Source organism: Lolium perenne, chromosome 4, assembly GCF_019359855.2.
Source record: "Lolium perenne isolate Kyuss_39 chromosome 4, Kyuss_2.0, whole genome shotgun sequence".
Classification (NCBI taxonomy): Eukaryota; Viridiplantae; Streptophyta; class Magnoliopsida; order Poales; family Poaceae; genus Lolium; species Lolium perenne.
The window spans coordinates 50,321,725-50,341,574 of NC_067247.2; the positions used below are offsets into that span (position 1 = coordinate 50,321,725).

Sequence of the window (19,850 nt, forward strand, 5' to 3'; positions counted from 1 at the left end):
TCATCCATATTGTGCCCAACACCGTGAATGGTCAAATGTCTTCACACTTGCATCCCCCGTCACTGATGCGAAAGCAATGAGTCAACTCACCTAGCTCAACAACTACACAATGAGTCTTCCCATGCCTACAAGACAAAGAGTGCAACACACAACAACGTGTACCGGACCACCTCAACAAATGGTATATATGAGACACGGAGCTCCCCGTTTAGTATCTAAAAAGGAGGGGTTGCTACACTAAATGATTCTCTTCCCTTGTGTATTACAACTACTAATAATACTTTCAACTTGTTTTGAAACTAACACACAACAAAAGAAAAAGTAATCCATGGTTGTGCAACACAACCCGCCACCCTCCAACCGCTCGCCCAAAGCGTGATGGTTGAGAGGACAACCATGCTAGCTTCGCCTTCCACCCACCATTGATCTTGCGCATATCCGCACAGACTCGTCCCGCAGGCTGCCTAGGTAGAGGGGGTTATATAACGGGATTTCCTCTTTTTTGTGTAAGAGTAAGTCAAAGAAACATGGAAAACAATAATTGAGACCGAGTTTTAACAAAAATCCCTATCGTGGTCTCAAAGTTGAGAATTCACACTATAAGGCCATAACATTCATGTGTGATAGTCATGTCTATGAACGAGTTGCCCCCTCATGGTTATGTGTTGGCTCTTTCCGCCTCACAACACCCCTATATACATATAATAGGACCACATGCAAGTGGGGGGAGGGATCCATACACCTCATCGTTTGGTTTCACACGTGAAACCCTAATCGGTGGGCTCTACCTCCTAGACCTACTTCAAAAGGGGTAGCCCATTTTAATTTTCTCAAGTGACCTCGAAGTGAGAGATTCACACTATAAGTCTAGAAACTTTCTACGAGATAGTCCTACATGTGAAGCGGCTCCCACTTGAGAGTTGTGTATTGGCTCTTTACACCTCACAACGCCCTTATATACATATAGGACCATATGGAAGTAGGGGAGGGATTTTATCATTGTTTGTGTTAGGGTATATCATATGACTCGAAAAACCGAAAATGAGCCCATGTTTTCACATTTTTGCTCGGTGGCCTCGTAGTTGGAGATTTGGACATGAGGGGAAACGAAAGATAAAGTGCGGGCAAATAAATACGGAAAATAAAAAAAATTATGGCCTAGGAAACAAATTCTTTTAAATTGTTAAAAAAATTAAAAATGTGTATGCCGAGTCCCATGTGAGACCACACTTGGCATACCTGCGCCGTTAGCGTTTATCAATTGTCACTACTACATGCACCATCTTTCTTTAACCACGCATGTTGGTGAATCATGGTGGCCATTGGTTATCGAGCACCGCCTTTTTCCGAGAGCTACGCTTGGCATAGGTACATGTTTGTGAGAGCTTGTGTTTGTCGAGTGTGGCTTCTAAAAATGATTGATATATCAGGCTAGTTGCGAAGTATTAGTTTTTGCTGAACGTTTTCTTCTCAATGCACTAGGGTTATGGTCATGGTTTGCCGAGAGCGTGATAAACTGGATTCAACATACCATATGTCACTTCTCTGATTAAGTAAATGAGGTGATTACCGGGCCCATGATCCGAACAAAGCTCCATGGTGAAACTTCCCTTACCTACAAATCAAGTCCACATGCCATCGATCCCATCACAATCAACAAAGCCTTTTTCTCACGACTTCTCTTTTTCCCTTTTTTGATTTTTGATGACCTAGGTCTCACATGGATGCATGTATCATGTATGTAGGTAGGTACACATACGATCGAGCAACAAACGGTCTAGCGTGTGGCTCATCGACCATGCTGCCCCACACGTACTAGCTAGTTAGGTTGATCATCGGCGTCGAGTTTCAGTTCTTTGGTGATCTCGTGATAATATATACCGAACGCATGACATGCACAACCCGAGCCTTGATTGACGCCGTGATCGTCCGCTCGAACGCACCTTGACATGTATGCGTGGCGTGGCCAATTTTTCCATGCATCTATGGCATGTATGTGATGTGTACTTTTTGAAACACACACACTGGAGCTGACTGGTGATCATGTGTATCTCAACAAGCTGGTACGACTATACACACGTACGTACTTTTTTTTTGGGGAACGTACGTATATAGGCATGCATTCGCGCGCCAAACATTGGTTTTGTTTTTATTTTTAACAAAAACATTGGTTTTGATTTGGGCAGACTTTTAGCCCAAAACGGAGGAGACGGAAATATTGGCCCAGAGGCCTGTTCTGTGGTCGGGCAGAACCCTAGCCGCATTTCCCCTCCTCCCTCCCCGTTCTGTCTCCAACCCGCCAGACTCGAGAGAGGCGGCGGCGCGGCTGGCTTGCTCGCCGGAGTCGTCATGCACCGATAGGCTGGTGCGCGCCGCTCCGTCGAGCTTGCCTGTCCGCGTCACGCGCGTGGCCGATGGTGTTGGGTGCGGTGCTGCACGAGGGCGACGGGTTGCCGGCCACCATGAAGCGCCGGCGGCAGAGGGGCTTCGTCCGCCACGCGCGGCTCGTCGCCTCCATCTTCTTCCGCCTTCGCTAGCCGAAGCAGGGGCCAGCCGACCAACACGGGAGATAGCGGGCGACGAGTGGGTTCCGCCCTGTCCGTCTCCTCCGACGTGGTCGCCGGGGACAAGGCCGCTCCCGCCATGGAGACCCCGACCAAGGTACTCGTCCTCCTCCTCCTGGCTTGGTTTCTGGCGTCCCTCCCCCCGAAAAATCCCAACTTTGACCCAATCCCTCTTCGTTTTTTTTGGTGCACAGGTACTCGGATCTCGGCGAGGATGAGGACTACGACACCCGGAGCTCGACCGCCCCGGCAGTATGGAGCGCGCCTACATGAATGCCAGGTCTGCGTCCTGCACTAATCCCTTTCCTCTGTTTAGATGCACCGCCATTTGTGCTGGTCTGTTCACGGTTCTTAGTTACTACTAGTTAGTTTAATTGATTTAGATTTGTACTTGTAATGTGGTTGTTCTGCCTGTGAATGTCTCACTAGTAAAATCTGCACAATAATCATTCTGGCATTGTGAAATGTATGTTCATTCCCGTGTCATAGTATTGGTTGGCCATGCAATGGTAGGTTAACCAGCACCTTGCCTGATATTTGAAATGTAGGTTAGGCTGTTGAAATACGCCCCATTTCTTGGTGCAAATGTAGGAAAAGGGTTTGATGTTTGAAATGTTTAGTGGTGAGCAATTAGGCTGTCATAAATTACATGCTTGTTGCGGCACGCTATGTGGTGTTTATTGGATCTCCTGTCTTATACATCAGCAGAGCTTGTTTGCGTTGAGCTGTACAAAATTTCTGAAGTTCGCTGGTGCATATCTGCAGGCAGGTGCTTGGCGTTCCGCGGTTCTTGCTGGTTGCGACTGCTTCGTTCCAGCTCTGGCGGTGGCGGTGGTACACCACTAGCTGCTTCTGCCCAGCACTTCTTCAAGGCCGTTGAAGAGCTTGGGTCCTGGGAGGCAGGGCGCGGCCTTCCTTGTCTGCACCGACCAAGGCCACTTATGTTTTTTTTTTCTGTGGTGGTGGCAAGGGCTGCCTGAAGCGCCTCCACAAGGAGTAGCACACACGTCTGCAAGGTGAGCTCGCCGTTTTGTGGTTGGATTCGATTTGCCGTGGTTCAAGTTGATGTGGGGATGCCCTGATGTGATTCGGTTGGGTTGCAGGATCTGCTGCTGGGTGTCTTGTCGACGATGTTCCGGAGCAGCTACCGCCGGCCTCCTACCCAACGTGCTTCTGTCGGCAAGAAAGCCGTCACAGAAAGGTGAGATAAGTGGCAACGTGTTTTATGCTCATTGCTGCAAATTGAAGGGTAAAAGATGCTACTCTGCAACTCATTTGGTCTAGAAGTTCCAAGTTTAATGTGTGTTTCTGCTATGCAGGCGCTGGAGCTGGAGCGGCAGCGGCGGCATCGCGGCTTGTCTAAGGCATTCTATCTCCATCCTATTGTCTTTGAACTTGGCATAGTTGGTAGCATTTCTGGTGACCGTTCATGCAGCTAGTCAATATCCGGGATTCGTCTTTGTTTGGGTTCAGTTGGTTTTGGTGCAGCTCATGGACGCAAACGACATGCTCAGTTTGGGTTCAGTTGATCCCCTTCGTCTGTTTAGATGCACCGCCAATTGGGCCGGTCTGTTCATGGTTCCTAGTTCCTATTCGGTTGATCCCCTTCGTTTGTTTAGATTTGTACTTGCAATGCAGTTGTTATATCTGTGAGTGTCTCACTATTTGGATTGTAGTTTATGAAATGGTAGGTTAATTAGCACCTTGTCTGATATGTATTTGAAATGTAGGTTAGGCTATTTGAATACCCATTTCGTTGTTCATACGTAGGAAAAGGTTTGATGTTTGAATAATGTTTTGTGTTGAGCAATTAGGCTGGCATAAATTGTCTGCTTGTTGCCACACGTGGTGTGGTGTTTATATGATCTCATGTCTTATACATTAGTAGAGCTTGTTTGTGTTGAGCTGTCCAAATTTGCTGAAGTTTACTTGGCGTATATATGCAGGCAGTGGAGGTTGTTAGAGGGCTCTTGCTGGCTGCGGCTGTTTCATTCCAGTTCCGGTGGTGGCGGCACACCCCTATCTGCTGCCGGCAGCACTCCAGGGGCCTCTGCAAGGGCGTTCAGGGTGATGTAACACCCCGGTTTTCCGATAATCTTTTTCCGATAAAAAAACATATCTTTCGACTCTTAATACCCACATTTAATTGGTTCTCTGAATCAAAAATCCGACTCCATAGTTGTGTCGGCCTCGTCAAGATGGTCGAAACAGACTACTCATACCCCGAAATCGAACTCCGGATGCATCTTCCAATGTTTATTTTATTTCAATGGTTATGATTATTTGGGAATTTCGAATTTATCTTTTAATTAAGGTAAAGAGGGTGATCTGACCCTTATCTCTATCCTAGTCTTGAGCCTCATCCACTCCATCGTGAGCACTCCATCATCATCCCCAAGCCAGACCCCCTCCCTCACCCGTGGTCTCCTCCTTTCCTCATGGCTTTCCCTCCACCTCCCCCTTCCTGGCCTCTTCTCCCCTGAATCTCCAACCTGTACCACGGCCCAGGCCTTCTCCAAGGGCAGCTGATAGTATCTTGAAGAGACAAGCAGAGGAGAGAAGAAGATCGAAGAAGAGGAGAAGAAAAGAAGATCCTCAACCCTTACCTCTGTCCGATTTCTTCTGTTCAAGCTCCAAGTGTGAGCTTCCCCATCTTTTGTGATTTTTCTTACATGCTATACATGGTGATCCCATGGTTCCTAGGGTTGGGGATGAGTAAACCATCTTATGGATTAGGGAAAGAGAGCCATATTTCCGTTTCTGGGCAAGCAGTTTCAGAAACCTTCATTTTCGAGTACCCAGATGCCCGAATCAGAGGAGGCTTGTTTGGAATGATTTGTAGGTCTTGTTCCTGCGATCGTTTTGAGTGGTCATTCACTCAATTTGGTTGAGCGGTTTAGTCGCAGCGGTAAAAACAAGTTCCTGATCCGTTTTCACAAAACAGTGTTATCATAGTTGTTGTTCATAACTTTTCATGCTATTCCATGGTAGATAAATTGGTGTTCTACAGGGGTATAGCTATCTGGTATCTTGTACTTCATAGATTGACTTGTTTTACTTAAATTCCATGGTTGTTTATCTTGCTATGAATTTCCAAAGTCAGCTGTTTCATATTCTGAAATCTGTGAACAGCATAGTAGTATTTGCTAGATATGAGCTAGTTAAGTTCATAATCTGAGTTTGAATAGTTGGACTTATTTGTAGGTATGTTTCTTGTGAATCCATAGCCATATCATTTGCTTCGTTCCGAGCTTTCAAACTCTAGTTTTGAATTGTTTTGTGAAGGGGCAGCAAAGGGTTGCTTCCCCGGGGTTGCGATTAGGACCGTGTATGTGCTTGTTTGTCATGCCTTGCTATGGTGCAATATTTGAGCCTTGTATGCATGTTGTTACAGCAGGTTGCAGCACCACCCCGCAGGAGGTAGCCTCACACCACCTCCCTCGCAACGGTTGAGGCGAGTACACCGGGCAATCCAAGATATATTCATTTCTATAATATGCCCATGTTTATATGATTCACTTATATTCATGCAATGGTGAACATGACATTTCCTAGTGTACATTCCAATGCACCATACCACTAGTATGATATAGGGATTGGTTATTCTTGGTTCTTATTGATACAAAATCCATCATGGGCGTATCTTCCCAACTCTAAGGAATGATCCTCGCTTTGCGAGCGTATGGTCCTTCGTGTCCATCCCCATGCTATGGTCCTCTCACTTGGTGACATGGAAAGGAGTTGTGGTGAGACGTCGCCCCTCCTCAGCTTGCCGACAAAAGCTCAGAGCCTAGTCACGGTCTTATTCGATTGCATTGTTTCCTCATGCATACCTATTTCACTCCAAGGATGGGAAGTTCGAGCATTACTTTCCCATGTTCAGAGATGGAGTCATGTTCTTACTTTCCAATATTGACCATGCTTATGTTGTGTACTTGCTGAGTCTTGCGACTCACCCCTCGTGGTTTTGTTTCAGGTACAACTTAGTGAACGATGGTTTGCAAGTGGTTGGAAACGCGTAGCTCCCACGGATGTGCACTCACAAACTACACCACCCTTGCTTTCACCTAGCTTTATCATGACATCTCACATGCTTTGGCTTATGGTTCATGATCGCTAGGTTTGCTTGATGTGTATAAAGTATAAACCTTGTTTGGTTTGTGGTTGTGACCACTAAGGTTGTTTGTGTGTGGCGTAGCGAGGTGGGACTTCACCATCTAGCTCCGCATGTGTTGTATGAGCTTGTTTATGCTTCCGCTGTGGTACTCTTATAAATATATTGTGTTTATTTCAATTGCCTGTTGTGGATGTCCGACAGTACAGGGGAGGTGCTACCGGAGTTTTCCACTAGCATGTTAAGTTTTGTTGTAGTTGTGGTAACATCCTTCTTACAAGGAGGGGTGTTATAGGTAACTTCCGCTTGGGTCATGGGTAATTTCCTGGTGTATGCTCATTGCTGCAAATCGAAGGGTAAAAGATGTGCAGGCGCGCGGTAGCTGGAGCTAGGCTGCGGTAGCAGCAGCAGCGCGGCCGGTGGCAGTCTATCTCCATCTTGTTGTCTTTGAACTTGGCATAGTCGTTTATGCAGCTAGGCAATAGGCAGGATTCGTCTTTGTTTGGATTAAGTTGGTTCGGGTGTAGCTTGAGTTGTGCACGGACGCAAACTTGACATGCTCCGGCCCAGTGATTGAGTTTTTGTTTTGTTTTGTTTTTGATAATAGTTGGGTTGTTTGGGTCCTGCAGTAAGTGCCTCGTTTGTAGTAGTACTCACTTTGTTCAGTTATTTTTCTTGTAAAATGCGTCGTGTTGTGATGAGAAGAATCGTGATGGAGGTGATCTCTGTATTTGAACGCGCTTGTGTGATGTGCAAAAGTGCAGAAAAAATTGAATTGATATGTCAACCTTAATTTGATTCCCTGTGCACCAGAATCAGATGGATGAATCAGTGTTTTTTATTTCCGAAATTGAAATTGCGTCAGTAACATTAATAGTGGATTATTAATTAACGTACTAGCAGCTAATACTCCTTTGGCTGAAAGAAAGAAAAGAAAAAGGCGATCCAGTTTTGGAGCTAGTACGGTTTAGAAGGTGAGCAGAATTAGATGGATCTGAATCAGTTTTCCATTTATGTTTTCTTTTCATTTTTCACATCTATATGTATACACTTGTGGGAGGAGGCACGTGAATGGCCTTGATGGTGGAAGGAATGGATCGACGAGTCGGCTGTTTCAAATCCACTAGCCGTCGTAATCATCATTGTAAATTAAATTTGGGAGGAGGCCAACGTGATTGGGCAAGTCGTTTCGAGTATCGCGAATTCACCGCTGCCGATGCCGTATAATTAGTCGATCCTAGTAGTTAATGTAGTGCCAGCTGCCTCCGCACGCACTCTCCGCGCGTTTTCGATTCACCGGTACCCGTGCTTCCAATGATGGTGGATCAGTAAAAGCTGCGCGTGCGCGGGAACCGATGCGTCCACGGGGGATGGATTTGATCGGTCGGGTCAGGTTGAAAAAACAATGACGCAATCTATCCTTTAATGCGAGCGAGCGATCCAGGTCATGACTTAAAGCAAGTCTGATAGGAATCGGTCGGTGGTATAAGGACATTAAATAATATATTTTAGATGAGTTGGAGGAGAGAAGAGGAGAGAGAGAAGGTGGGCTACTATCTGATAGCCACTTCTGCGTCTTTCCGACTTTGTGAGAGTGAAAGGTGGGCCATATATTAGTAAACTACTTCATTGTTATAGCCAACTATTGTACATGTTAGCTATATGATGACTACAAATAATATGGCATCTTGTTATAGCCAGCAGTTGGCTATACTATTGCAATTGCTCTTAATTCCATCGACGCGAGTTGCGTGCACAATCAATTGACCAACTACTCATGCGCGGGGTGGAGTTTGACGATCCCGAGGAGCGACCTGCTGTACGACTGCGGGCAGAGCCTGAACCCGGCGGTGGACCTCGGCCAGGTGAGCTTTCGTGCAAGGCGTGGGGTTCTTCCCGAACGAGGAGTACGCGACGAACGCGGACGGGATGGTGATCAACGACGGCACGTGGACGTACAAGATCCCCACGGTGGACACCATCCCCAAGCAGCTCAACGTGGAACTCATCAACAGCGCGCGCCACCACAAGCGGGTGCTCTCCTCCAAGGCCTCCGGCGAGCCGCCGCTGCTGCTGCTGGCCGCCTCCGTGCACTGCGCCATGCGGGAGGCCATCCGGGCCGCCAGGACCGAGTTCTCCGCCGAGTCGCCGCTCACGTTCCAGATGGACGTGCCCGCCACCATGGCCCACGTCAAGGAGCTCTGCGGCCTCGACGTCGTCGAGAGGCACCTACAGAGCCTCTCCGCCGCCGCCACCCACAAGGCGTGATGCTGTTGTTTGTCCGTTGTGTGTATTCTAACGAGACAAGCCATGGTTTTCGACAGTGGCCGGTGTGCTTGTGTCATGCTGTGTATATGAGACATAATAAAGCTATCGACTTGGATCAATTGCAAGCGTTGGATTCTCATCGGCCGACGGAAATTCTACACTGTTTTTCGGATGGATTGTCAACCTGGTGAAAGACAACCAGCTATGCCCAGACTGAAGGGAGACAGTGCAGCCAGATACATATCATCGCTGAAACAAGAACACTCCTTCCTACAAGTAGCACCAGCTATGCATTTTTCACCTAAGCTCCTCAGACGCAAAATGCAGAGAAATGTTTAGCTATTCTCAGGAAAGCATAACATCCAACCTATATATACAACACACCACCCTACAAAACTAAGATGCGAAAACATGACCCTCTCATCGCCATATCCTACCAAAATCGAGAAACCATGATCGAGCAGAGCGTAGGACATCCCAACACATGAGCAGTCTTAGCTATTAATACTAGGGTATAGTTGCCGTTGAAGGGATATCTCAGGGAAATGTGAGGAAACAAGGCAGAGTTTTCCGTGTTTCCTTCTCTCTGAGCAGCCCGTCAATATTACACGCACCGCGACACCTCTGCAGCCTTCTCGGCCTTCGTGCAATCAAGTCGCAGAGATCAAAAGGCGTCAAAACTACATCTTTGTACCTCAGATCGAGCTACAAGATTTTTAGATATGTCCATCTTCCTCAGCAGATGATGGATTCGACCTGTCATGGTAATAACCAAGACAACCAATGTCACCGTTACCTCAGGGCTTCCCTAATCTCTTCGCTCCCGGGGTCCAGCTGCACTGCCTGCCGGAACGCGTCAGCGGCGCCATTGTAGTCCTAGATATTGAGAAAATATCAGTACCGCGAGGGGAGATATATACAAGTGGAGAGAATGGGTCAAATTGCAAGGGTAGAATCAATGCAAGCAGCTGTACCTTCATGAAGCTGAGGGCTTCGCCTTCACGATACCAGGCCTTGGACCAACGGGGCCGGATCAGTCTGCACTTGCGCGCGTCTTCCAAAGCTTTAACCCCATGTCTCAGACGCAGCCAACAGAGGCTACTGTTGGCAAACATGGAGGCGTCAAGTGGGTTTATTTGAATTACCTGCATTTACAATGAGCAAACGTGCTCTCAGTCTAGCTCAACAGGTTGATGCAACAATGATGAATGGATCTACTAACAGGCTCTATGAACCACCTCGCTGCCTTTTTCAGTAGTTTGTTTGTTTTCTTTTTCTAAAAAGGGGCCTCTGCATCATTAGTTTAATTAATGTCTGACCTGATGTAACAAAACCCTGCATATAGTTGTTGCTCACTTAAGCAAAGAAAGGACATCTCAAGATGAAGTGCTAAACTATAAGTGTCATTGTACGAGAGAAAAACACTCCACATGCCGTTGTTTCATCATCGGGTGTAAGGCATGCATGGCTCTATGGATACTGAGTTCATCATAAACCATTCTGAGCCTGATTTTCTAAACCATTTGTTGTGTGATCTTTGCGATTATTCCAAACAAGTACTGGAGAGGGTTATGCACTTACCAGGCCATAGAAGGATAGTGCTATAACGTAGTCCTCCTTTGCAAATGCTTCCTTTGCTCGCAGTGGCGGCGCCAGGTTCGAGTTGTTGGGTATTCATTGTAAATTTTTTTGGTCTCGAGGCACCATACTGTATGATTTAGAAGCTTGTTAGTAAAAAATTAGGTTTGCTAAACAGCTAATCTGCTATGCGCATGTGTTTGAAGATGTGAAAAGTAGTAAGCCGGTTGGACGCCGAGTCATGCGCATTGCCGCCGCGCACCATCGGCCGTCGCGCCTGCTCCGCCTCGGCAGCCACTGCCAATGGGCGATGGCCACTGCTCCCCTTCTAGCTCTGCCGTCGGGCCGCCATGTTTGCCTACAAATAGGACCAAAACGAGCGCAGTCCCATCCTTAATTCTCTCCCTTCAGATTTAATTCTCCATAATTCTTTCTCAGGTCCAGAGCTATTGATTGGCCATGCCTGCATGGGACTCTCCTTAATCTCTGGCGCCATCAACTATCCCTCCATGAATTGAAATCTACCTTAACGAGTAGCTGAGAGGAGCGATTAATTCTGCATGGTGATATCTTCCAGACGAGAACATGTATATTATAAAGTTTATTTTGCTCAGATTCTTGGGTATTCACTTGCATACAGGTGCATACCCCCAGCGCCGCCGCTGTTTGCTCGTGACTTCCAATCTGCAATTCTCTCTTTCACCGAAACTACAGGCTGAACACAATAGCATGCTCAGTTACAGTGTAAAGATTGATCGTTTGGACACCACAGTAATAGTTTAAAGTTTGAAAATTAAATAATGTGCTGCTTGATCAAAATTCCTTCAATTATAAATCTTGATAGATTTGCAAACTTGGTTGGGGTAGTGCCATACAACCACCACGACTGAAATCTGTCAGAAACTTCCCTATTGAACAAAACGTCAATTAAATTTTAATACATAGCTCTATATTTAGGTACGCATAATGACATCTTCCATCCAAATACATCAAGGATGCTTGTACCAAGATTTTATGAAGAACCTACAGGCTTGCAGATAGAACAAGGAGGTTACAATTTCAATAATGTTATCATGTACAAAACTTGCCCTATTTCTTCTAAGAAATCAAAGTGGAAACAATTGAAGACCAATGAGTATGCGTACTGTGTGTTAAATTTTTAATTTGTAAAGGAGAACACATCATAAGCTATCTATAAGAGCACCACGATTTATCGCGGTCTAAATAGAAAATACAAAGCAAACACACATTAAGTAACATGAGTATAACCAGGACTGAAGTAACAAAAAATATTATGTACATGCCTGAAGAGGATTGAAATGCGGAGAATTCACGGTTCTAATTATCCCATCAACACTCCAATCTGGCAGAGATGGAATTGGTTTTGTCCTAGGAAATAAAACTTCAACAAGGTCACGTCGACGATTAGCAGCTGCTTGCACGATTGGAATTGCATCATGCTATATCATAAAGAAAACTGGGATTAGATGCTATATAATCCAGCACGGAAATGACAAAGCCATCAATGTCATTTGATTTTCTTTCGAGAAAAAATAACACTGAGAAAAAAAGATATTCTTGAATTCATCACACTGACAGTAACAGTTCGAGACACTGCCCAACACCTTAGATAATTTGCAGCAAAACTAGACACAGTTACCCTTCTTGAACCATAGTACATGGACTCGGAAGAACACCTAAAAATAAGAAGTTATTGCTAGTAGAGCCTAGAGCTGCAAACTTAGCACTAGACCTGGAGGAACCTACTAGTAACATGATTCTGAGATGAGATATGTAAGACCTGTTATTCCACTTAGCACTAGAGCTGCAAACTTGGGATGTCTTCCCAAGTCTGAAACACTGACGGATACCCACACAGATGCACTTGAATAAAACCTACTGTACAGTATTTAGTTGAACATGAACAAAATATATATTGTAGTTGTATCTCAGGAGATATTTAATTAGATTCCACCCTGTATCAGATGCAAGGAGAAAGTGACTATATTGCAAATCGCAAAGCCTACGAGGAAGTAAAAAGGAAGATGAAGGCAGAGATATACTTACCATGTTAGGAGTGTTAGGGTCAGCTCCAGCCTCTAGAAGCAACTTGACAATCTCGGTTAAGCCATTTTTAACTGCTTGTATTAAAGGAGCTGATGCAGGGTAACCAGGTGGAGCATTCACATCAGCACCAACCTATGGATACCAGTAAAATAGATTTAGTAACAGAACTTGCACAGGTAATCATGCCACATTCAACTAGAAATAACAAGTAATCTACGAAATTAGGACTCAGTTAAACATTAAAAACATAAGAAAATACATGAAGTCAGCAGATAAATAGACCTCAATCAGTAGCTTGATGCATTTCAAGGACTTCGCAGAGCAAGCCAACAGGAGGGGTGAAGCAAAGTGATGGGACACTTTGTTGAGCTGAAAAGGGAAACGAATGATAGTTCTGAAAATATTTATCTATATCACATAATAATATTTTTATGAACCCACCAAGTTTTTTTATGCATCTCCAAAAGTAAACCATTAGATCATCAAGCTAAGTCCCAATCCATTTAGGTGACAATAGATCATTATCTAAAAAAAAGGTGACAATGGAATAGACAACTTACATCAGCAGCATGCTCCAGCAGAACCTTCACAACCTCAACATGATCATTAAAAGCAGCAATGTGTAATGGCGCCCCACAATAATTAACAAGATCCACAGGAACTCCTTTGGACAGCAACAGCCTTGCAGCCTCACAGTGCCCTGAGGGACAGTAAAGATAATACAAATCCAGATATATCAGTACCAGAGCCTCTACAACACCATTTGTATGAAAGCAATGTCATTCCTTCGATTTCCAGAGCCAAGAACGAATTCAAGAATGAGAAAGCGCACCTTCCACTGCTGCAAAGTGCAGCGGCGTGGAGCCCATCTCGTCAGGCATCGCAGGGTCACCGCCGTGGTCGAGAAGGTACCTCATAACCTGGACATTCCCCTCTCGTGCAGCGAAGGACGTCGGCGTCGCACCTACAAAGGGGGGATATAATATCTCAGTGATATAAAAAAACGATTTTTTTTCCTTCCACGGACGGGCACAGAATTTCAAGTACTGTGTGTGCACCTGTTTTCGACACGGCATTGACATCAATCCTTGATTCCTCCACCAGGAACCGGCAGCTCTCCAGGCAGCCCCTAGAAGCAGAGTAATGGAGCGCGGTATTCCCCCTCGCGTCCTTGGTTCCCCGCAGGTCCACCTTGCTCGCCATTTCTGAAATCGCAGGAACAACTGAAGTCAGACGGCACAGACAAGAAATTGCACAAATGAGACTCAAAATCGGTGTAACTAGGGCATGCCCAGACCGATTTCCTGAAGTGAGCCCACGCCGTACTTAAATTTGGGGTTTCTCCCGTTTCAGAAAAAAAGGGGTTTCTCCCTTCTTAATGTTTTTGGGGGTTTCTTCCCCAAATCGAAGGAATCGAAGTTAGTTAGGAAAAATGTCAAGGAATCTACGGATTTGCAGCCACTCCAACTGAAATTTGTACCGCACAAGAACAGAGAGAGAGAGAGAGAGAGATTACTCTTGAGGAGGCTGAGGTTTCCTTCCACGGCAGCCTGGAGGGCGATGTCGGAGGGGGAGGGGAGGAGGAGGCCATGATGGCGGCAACCCTAGACGCAAGGTTCTGGCTGGGCTCCGCCTCCGCGCTTGGTGTAGGGTTTTGGGAAGGGACGGGAGGAAGGCGAGGACAATTCAGGGGATGGGGTGTGCTACTGTGGTGTGTTTGTGTGTATGGCGCGAAATAGGGGACGGAGGATGGGATATTACCTGGCCATGGGCAGCCCGGCCCGAGGCCCGGCCCGAAAAACTCGGGCCTGGGCCGAGAAATGTTGGCCCGACTGCCGGGCCGGGCCGGGCCTGGGTAGCCCAAAACAGTGATTAACACTACGGCCCGGCCCGACGGCCCGACGGGCTTGGTGCGTATTTGGTCGGGCCGGGCCGGGCTTGGGCCGTATTTTTTGCGTCGGGCTTACTTCGGGCCGGCCCGACACATGCGCAGGTATGGATGGGAGGAAGGTTGAAAAAAAAGGGAGTAAGGGCATCTCGTTTGGATGGTCGAGCGGACGCGCGCGTGGGGTCACGCGCTGCGCCCAACACGACAGATTTGGGTCGCGGCGCCGTATGGTAGCTTTTTGCTTGTAAATTCACTATAAAACGTGTCACACGTGCTCGACCAAATTAGCCTGCAGTTGGTTGTGTACAGCTAGATCTCGAATTTCATGGTGCGTATGAAGAATGTCCTGGAATGATGCCGGACCACCTTGAGGAGTAATCAACTCTCCCTGGCCATCCCAGTCATTATCAAAGAGTGAATCATCCCGCTCTACCTCAACAATCATGTTATGCATGATTACACAAGCGGTCATCATCTCCCACAGAGTTTGCACATCCCAGGCTCTGGCAGGGTGTATGACGATAGCCCAACGAGCTTGGAGGATGCCAAACGCCCGCTCGACATCTTTCTGGGCTGCCTCCTGCTCTTTGGCAAACCTTGCCTCCTGCTCTGAGTTGGGTTTTCGGATTATCTTCACGAGTGTAGCCCAAGGTGGATAGATACCATCAGCAAGGTAGTACCCCTTGGTGTAGTGGTGGCCATTGATCTCAAAATCCACATCAGGGGACTGACCGTACGCTAGCCTATCAAACACCGGAGATCGCTGCAGCACATCGATGTCATTGTGCGAGCCAGCCATTCCGAAGAATAAGTGCCAAATCCATGTGTCATGTGAAGCAACAGCTTCAAGAATGACTGTGCACCCCTCAGAATGGCCGTTGTATGCCCCTTGCCAACCAAAGGGGCAGTTCTTCCACTCCCAGTGCATGCAGTCTATGCTGCCAAGCATCCCAGGAAACCCCCTGGAAGCGTTGATTGACAACAGACGAGCTGTGTCCTCTGCATTAGGTTGCCGGAGGTACTGTTCTCCGAACGAACCGATCACTGCTCTGCAGAACCTGTACATCGCTTCCAAGCCGGTAGACTCACTCATGCGTGTGTACTCATCTACGAAATCACCGGCAACGCCATATGCGAGCATCCTAATCGCTGCCGTGCATTTCTGGTACGAACAGAGGCCTACCTTGCCAATTGCATCCACTTTCGCGCAGAAGTAGTCGTCGTAGAGCTTGACGTCATCCATTATCCAGCGGAACAACGGTTTGGACATCCGAAAACGATGGCGAAACAAGGTCGGCGGGAACACTGGATTGGGTTGGAAGTAGTCGTTGAAGAACTGGTCGTGGCTGCGTTCTCTTTTGCGGCCCAAGGCGGCCGCGCGCCCCGGCAAGGACCCCCGGTGCACGGGGATCTGCGAGACAATGTGCTCGTGGATGATCAGCGCAGCCTCCGTGAAAAATTCGTCGTCCGACTACTCGTCTGACGGCGTGTCGATGAAGTTCTTGAAGTAGTCGTCGTCGCTGTCCACCATGATCTACAGATGAAAAGGGACAAATTTTAGATCGCCCATTTCATCGAACACCTCGTAGGCGGAGGCCATCCAATGCGTCCGTAGGGACCTGCAGGCCATGGTCGTCTCGGCCGACTTGCGGTCTGGAAACACGGTGCACGAGAGCTCACCTCTGGCGGCAACGGCGCAGCTGCGAACGGCGGGAGGTCTCGCGACGGTGAGAGGTGTTGGGAGGATGACCCCCGGTATGCCAAATGCATAGCCTTGTCTAGGCAGTTGATGTACCAGTTTAAAGGTTATTCCGGATGACAAAGATAGATACGTGGCTAAGTGAACCTATACCGGTATCCCAGGAGGGGTATACCGGAATAAGCTAAGAAGGTACTCGAGTACCGGCATAGGCTATACTGTAGCACGTCGGCAGTCTGGTCAAAGATTCTCTCAAGGACTAGAGGACAAGGATGAGCGAAGCAGTTCGGCTTTAAACGAAGCCCTGGCGCCAAAGCAGAGGATGACGTAAAAGCTACCGGAGGATGTCATCTTCCTTGATTAAAGACATACCGGCGTCACCTGATGCCAAAGAGGCTTTGTAAAGTAGTTTGTCCAGTCAAAGATGTCATTAGGGTTTCTTTCCTTGTAAGCTACCCTCTCCCCTATATAAGGAGAGGGAGCACACCCCTGCGTGGGAGGATCGATAGACTCACCAGCTAGAAGTAGAGCTTGCACTGTTCTTCTTCAACCGGAAAAGGCTATGCCGGAAACGCTTATGCCGGTAAAGGTGAAACCGAGCAAAATTATCGAGCTGCAAGGGCAGCATATGCTGAAGAGGAAATGCCACCACCAAGGTACCGGCAGGCAAGAGCCGCGGTACCGGAACATTACGATGAAGCTGATTCAGGAATGGAAAGAGTCGGAGTTTACCGGAACCCATTGGGAGAGCGTGTTGGAGAAAGACTCCTGCCAGACCAGGATGCGAGGCACAGGCTGGACAGAGTGCATCTCTCTGAGATAATCGAAGCTGGAGGTCCTCCGGGTCCAAAGTGTTTTGGCCCGTGGATCATGAGGGAAGAGCCACCGGTTCGCAACTTCCAGTTGCCCCGTGATACAAAAACATATGATGGCACCACTAAGCCGGGAGATTGGCTTGCGGACTATGTGACCGCAGTGTACGTCGCTGGTGGCGGAGGTATCGCCACAGGCGGAGGAAACCGGCGTTGGGCCGTGAGAATCATACCATCTTTTCTGGTAGGACCGGCACGTATTTGGCTTAACAATTTGCCAAAGGGAAGCATAAATGGTTGGCTGGACTTTGACGAAGCTTTCGTGAGCAACTTCAGCATCACGTACCAGAGGCCAAACATACCGCAGCAGCTTGCCCTATGCCAGCAGCGCGTAAATGAAACAGACCGGGATTACCTGACCCGGTGGAATTCCACAAGAAACTCCTGCGAGGGGGTGATAGAGGCGCAAGCTATCACTTGGTTCTGCAATGGGTGCTGGAGAGGCTCACCCCTATGGCAAAAGTTGCAAAGAAACATGCCGACAACTTTGGCAGAAATGATACGTGTGGCGGATAACTATGCGTTGGGAGATCCAATGCAACCGGCAGTTCAGGCTGAGCCGGCGCAAACCAGCCAACCGCGTCAAGATCATGTTATCACCAGAATTTGACCGGATCAGAGGTGGGCCGCGATCAAGATTGGGCTTGAAGAATATACATGGAAGAAATACGTGAACCGGCCTTGTACACGAAGTTTGGGCAGTTTGCCCTTGTATCTGTAAATGTAGTAGGATACGTGTCGGTTAGTTAGAGTTTGGCTCGTGCACGGTTGGGATTATTCCCACGTTAGAAAGTCTACGGACTATAAATATGTATCTAGGGTTATTGAGAAAAACAACAATCACGTTCATCACAAACCAATCTAGGCGCATCGCCGACCCTTTATTTCGAGGGTTTCTTCCGGGTAAGCATCATGCTGCCTAGATCGCATCTTGCGATCTAGGCAGTGCACGTTTATTCGTTTATCATGCGTTGCTCGTGCTGAAGCCTTGTTGATGGCGAGCAACGTAGTTACCATAGATGTGTTAGGGTTAGCATTGTTTCGTCGTGTAACATGCTTTGTCCATGCAACCCTTAGACGTCTAGCCGCTCTTACACCTATCTTAGGTGTAAGAGCGGCACCTTGCTTGATCATTATCTAGTAGATCCGATCCGTTATGATCGCTCCTTGTTCTTCAAGGATTAGTTTAATATCTGCATAGTTAGGCCTTGCAAACGGGTTGAAGGATCCAGTAGCACGTAGGGTGTAGTTTGCTAACCCTAGACAAGATGTTCCGGGGATCAACTTCGTGTTGGTTTTTAGGCCTTGTCTAGGGTCGGTTTATTATCACCGTGCGTGGCTGCCAGGCTCAATCACGAGTAGGATGTTCCGATTATGTGGTGAGAACCCTAAATCGTCGTAGGTCGTTTTAGCTACATATTGATCAAGCAGGACCACCATGCAATCGTAAACCCCATACGAGTCATGGGTGGATCGGCTCCTTGAGCCGATTCACGGGATAACCTGAGAGCCGATCGAGGCTCGTATTTAATGTTTACGTGTATGCCATGCAGGAAACTAAGCGAAGCAAATCCATCACCTTCCTGATCAGGTATAGATCAGGTGGCACGCCCTTGCACCAGCATCGGGACGTGTGTACCAGGAGCTTTGCGGGCCGTCGCTCGGAGGGACCAGGGCCAGCCGCAGCCCTAGGTTGTTCCCGGCTCTTCGTGTTGCCAGCCGTAGCTCGCCGGTGGGTTTCGGACGCCAACACATTCTGGCACGCCCGGTGGGACAGTCTTCGACATCAACTGCATCGCCATCTACATCTGAGATGGCGGAAGGTACTCCAGTCACGTATGAGGATCTGCCCGAGGAGCTCAAGAAGAAGTATGACGATGTCAAAGCTATCCTTGAAGCCGACCTCATCGGCTCTTTCCACAGGACCCGCTCACATGGCATCAGATGGAGAGGGTTCACACCTGAAGACACGCTCGATGGAGTGGACCTGTCCACCCCTTCAGAAGAACGCACCAGGTCCTTGCGTCAAGAGATCAATTTCATGGTAGCTCATTCGCTATACCGCCATTCTGAGAGCCTGGTGAACACTTTGGAGCGTGTCGCCCTTCGGGTGCTCCATGAAATCTTGAGGCATCAGTACTCTCCGTCAGGACCTGCTCTAGGGACTCACCAAGGAGAGCTACCACTCCAGAGCCAACCACCGCTGCCGTTCGCGCTGGCAGCACCAGAGGTGCCGAGTACACCGGCATTCGTCGTCTACAAGATCGGTGGCGATCCTAGCGATTACCAGTTCTTGTATGAGGCGCCTAAGGAGATCCCTCACGGATACACGTGCACATACGTGCCAGACAGTAGTAACTGGGCACTCACGAACCAGGCTACAACAGCAGGGACTTCCGGAACAGCAGGAGGAGCTTCTGGGTCAGATCTTGAGAAGCAGACGTGGCTAGCTAAGTATGCCACTCCGACGAACCTCCAGAGCTCAACTCCTGTAGCTAGCTCAGATCTTGAGAAGCAAGCGTGGCTAGCTAAGTATGCCACGCCAGCGAATCTTCAGAGCTCCACTCCTGCAGCTAGCACTGCGGATCAGATCAGCACGATCTTGAGAGACCAGTTCGGCATGGTGCCGAAAAGGAGGGCAATCGGCTATTCCAAGCCGTACCCCAACGACTACGATTTGATCCCACTACCACCCAAATATCGGCTCCCTGAATTCTCCAAGTTTAGTGGGTCAGATGGCTCCAGCTCTATCGAGCATGTAAGCCGATATTTGGCGCAGCTGGGCACGATCTCAGCTGCA

General features: G+C 47.9%; 2 protein-coding genes and 1 long non-coding RNA gene across 5 annotated transcripts in view; 2 read left to right on the top strand and 1 right to left on the bottom strand.

Moving 5' to 3' along the window:
• LOC127292478 (uncharacterized) overlaps positions 1 to 14,299 on the bottom strand; it is a 65,253-nt gene extending 50,954 nt beyond the window's left edge. The window contains exons 1-12 of one of the 3 annotated variants that reach the window (XM_051321886.1): positions 14,108 to 14,299; positions 13,650 to 13,796; positions 13,424 to 13,555; positions 13,152 to 13,291; positions 12,874 to 12,960; positions 12,592 to 12,723; positions 11,829 to 11,984; positions 11,190 to 11,239; positions 10,528 to 10,579; positions 9,921 to 10,091; positions 9,742 to 9,822; positions 9,248 to 9,589 (exon numbers count right to left, since the gene is read on the bottom strand). In XM_051321886.1, coding sequence (XP_051177846.1) covers positions 9,551 to 9,589; positions 9,742 to 9,822; positions 9,921 to 10,091; positions 10,528 to 10,579; positions 11,190 to 11,239; positions 11,829 to 11,984; positions 12,592 to 12,723; positions 12,874 to 12,960; positions 13,152 to 13,291; positions 13,424 to 13,555; positions 13,650 to 13,794 — 1,185 coding nt within the window. In that variant the 5' untranslated portion in view covers positions 13,795 to 13,796; positions 14,108 to 14,299 and the 3' untranslated portion in view covers positions 9,248 to 9,550. Of the gene's footprint in view, positions 1 to 9,247; positions 9,590 to 9,741; positions 9,823 to 9,920; positions 10,092 to 10,141; positions 10,282 to 10,527; positions 10,580 to 11,189; positions 11,240 to 11,828; positions 11,985 to 12,591; positions 12,724 to 12,873; positions 12,961 to 13,151; positions 13,292 to 13,423; positions 13,556 to 13,649; positions 13,797 to 14,107 lie in introns of those variants that run through there. The other 2 variants (XM_051321887.1, XM_051321889.2) reach the window with 2 other exon arrangements.
• LOC127292480 (uncharacterized) lies at positions 2,307 to 6,858 on the top strand. Its single transcript, XR_011742467.1, has 7 exons — positions 2,307 to 2,661; positions 2,759 to 2,844; positions 3,330 to 3,580; positions 3,668 to 3,765; positions 3,884 to 5,203; positions 5,959 to 6,018; positions 6,541 to 6,858. It is a non-coding gene; the product is annotated as an uncharacterized lncRNA (long non-coding RNA).
• LOC127292479 (probable aldehyde oxidase 2) lies at positions 8,533 to 9,065 on the top strand. Its single transcript, XM_051321891.2, has one exon. The coding sequence runs from the start codon at positions 8,608 to 8,610 to the stop codon at positions 8,944 to 8,946; it is 339 nt and encodes a 112-aa protein (XP_051177851.1). The 5' UTR covers positions 8,533 to 8,607; the 3' UTR covers positions 8,947 to 9,065.
• Positions 14,300 to 19,850: the final 5,551 nt, after the last annotated feature.

Coding starts and splice junctions, on each gene's coding strand:
- LOC127292479 (XM_051321891.2), top strand. CDS start 8,608: ATGGTGATCAACGACGGCACGTGGACGTACAAGATCCCCACGGTGGAC.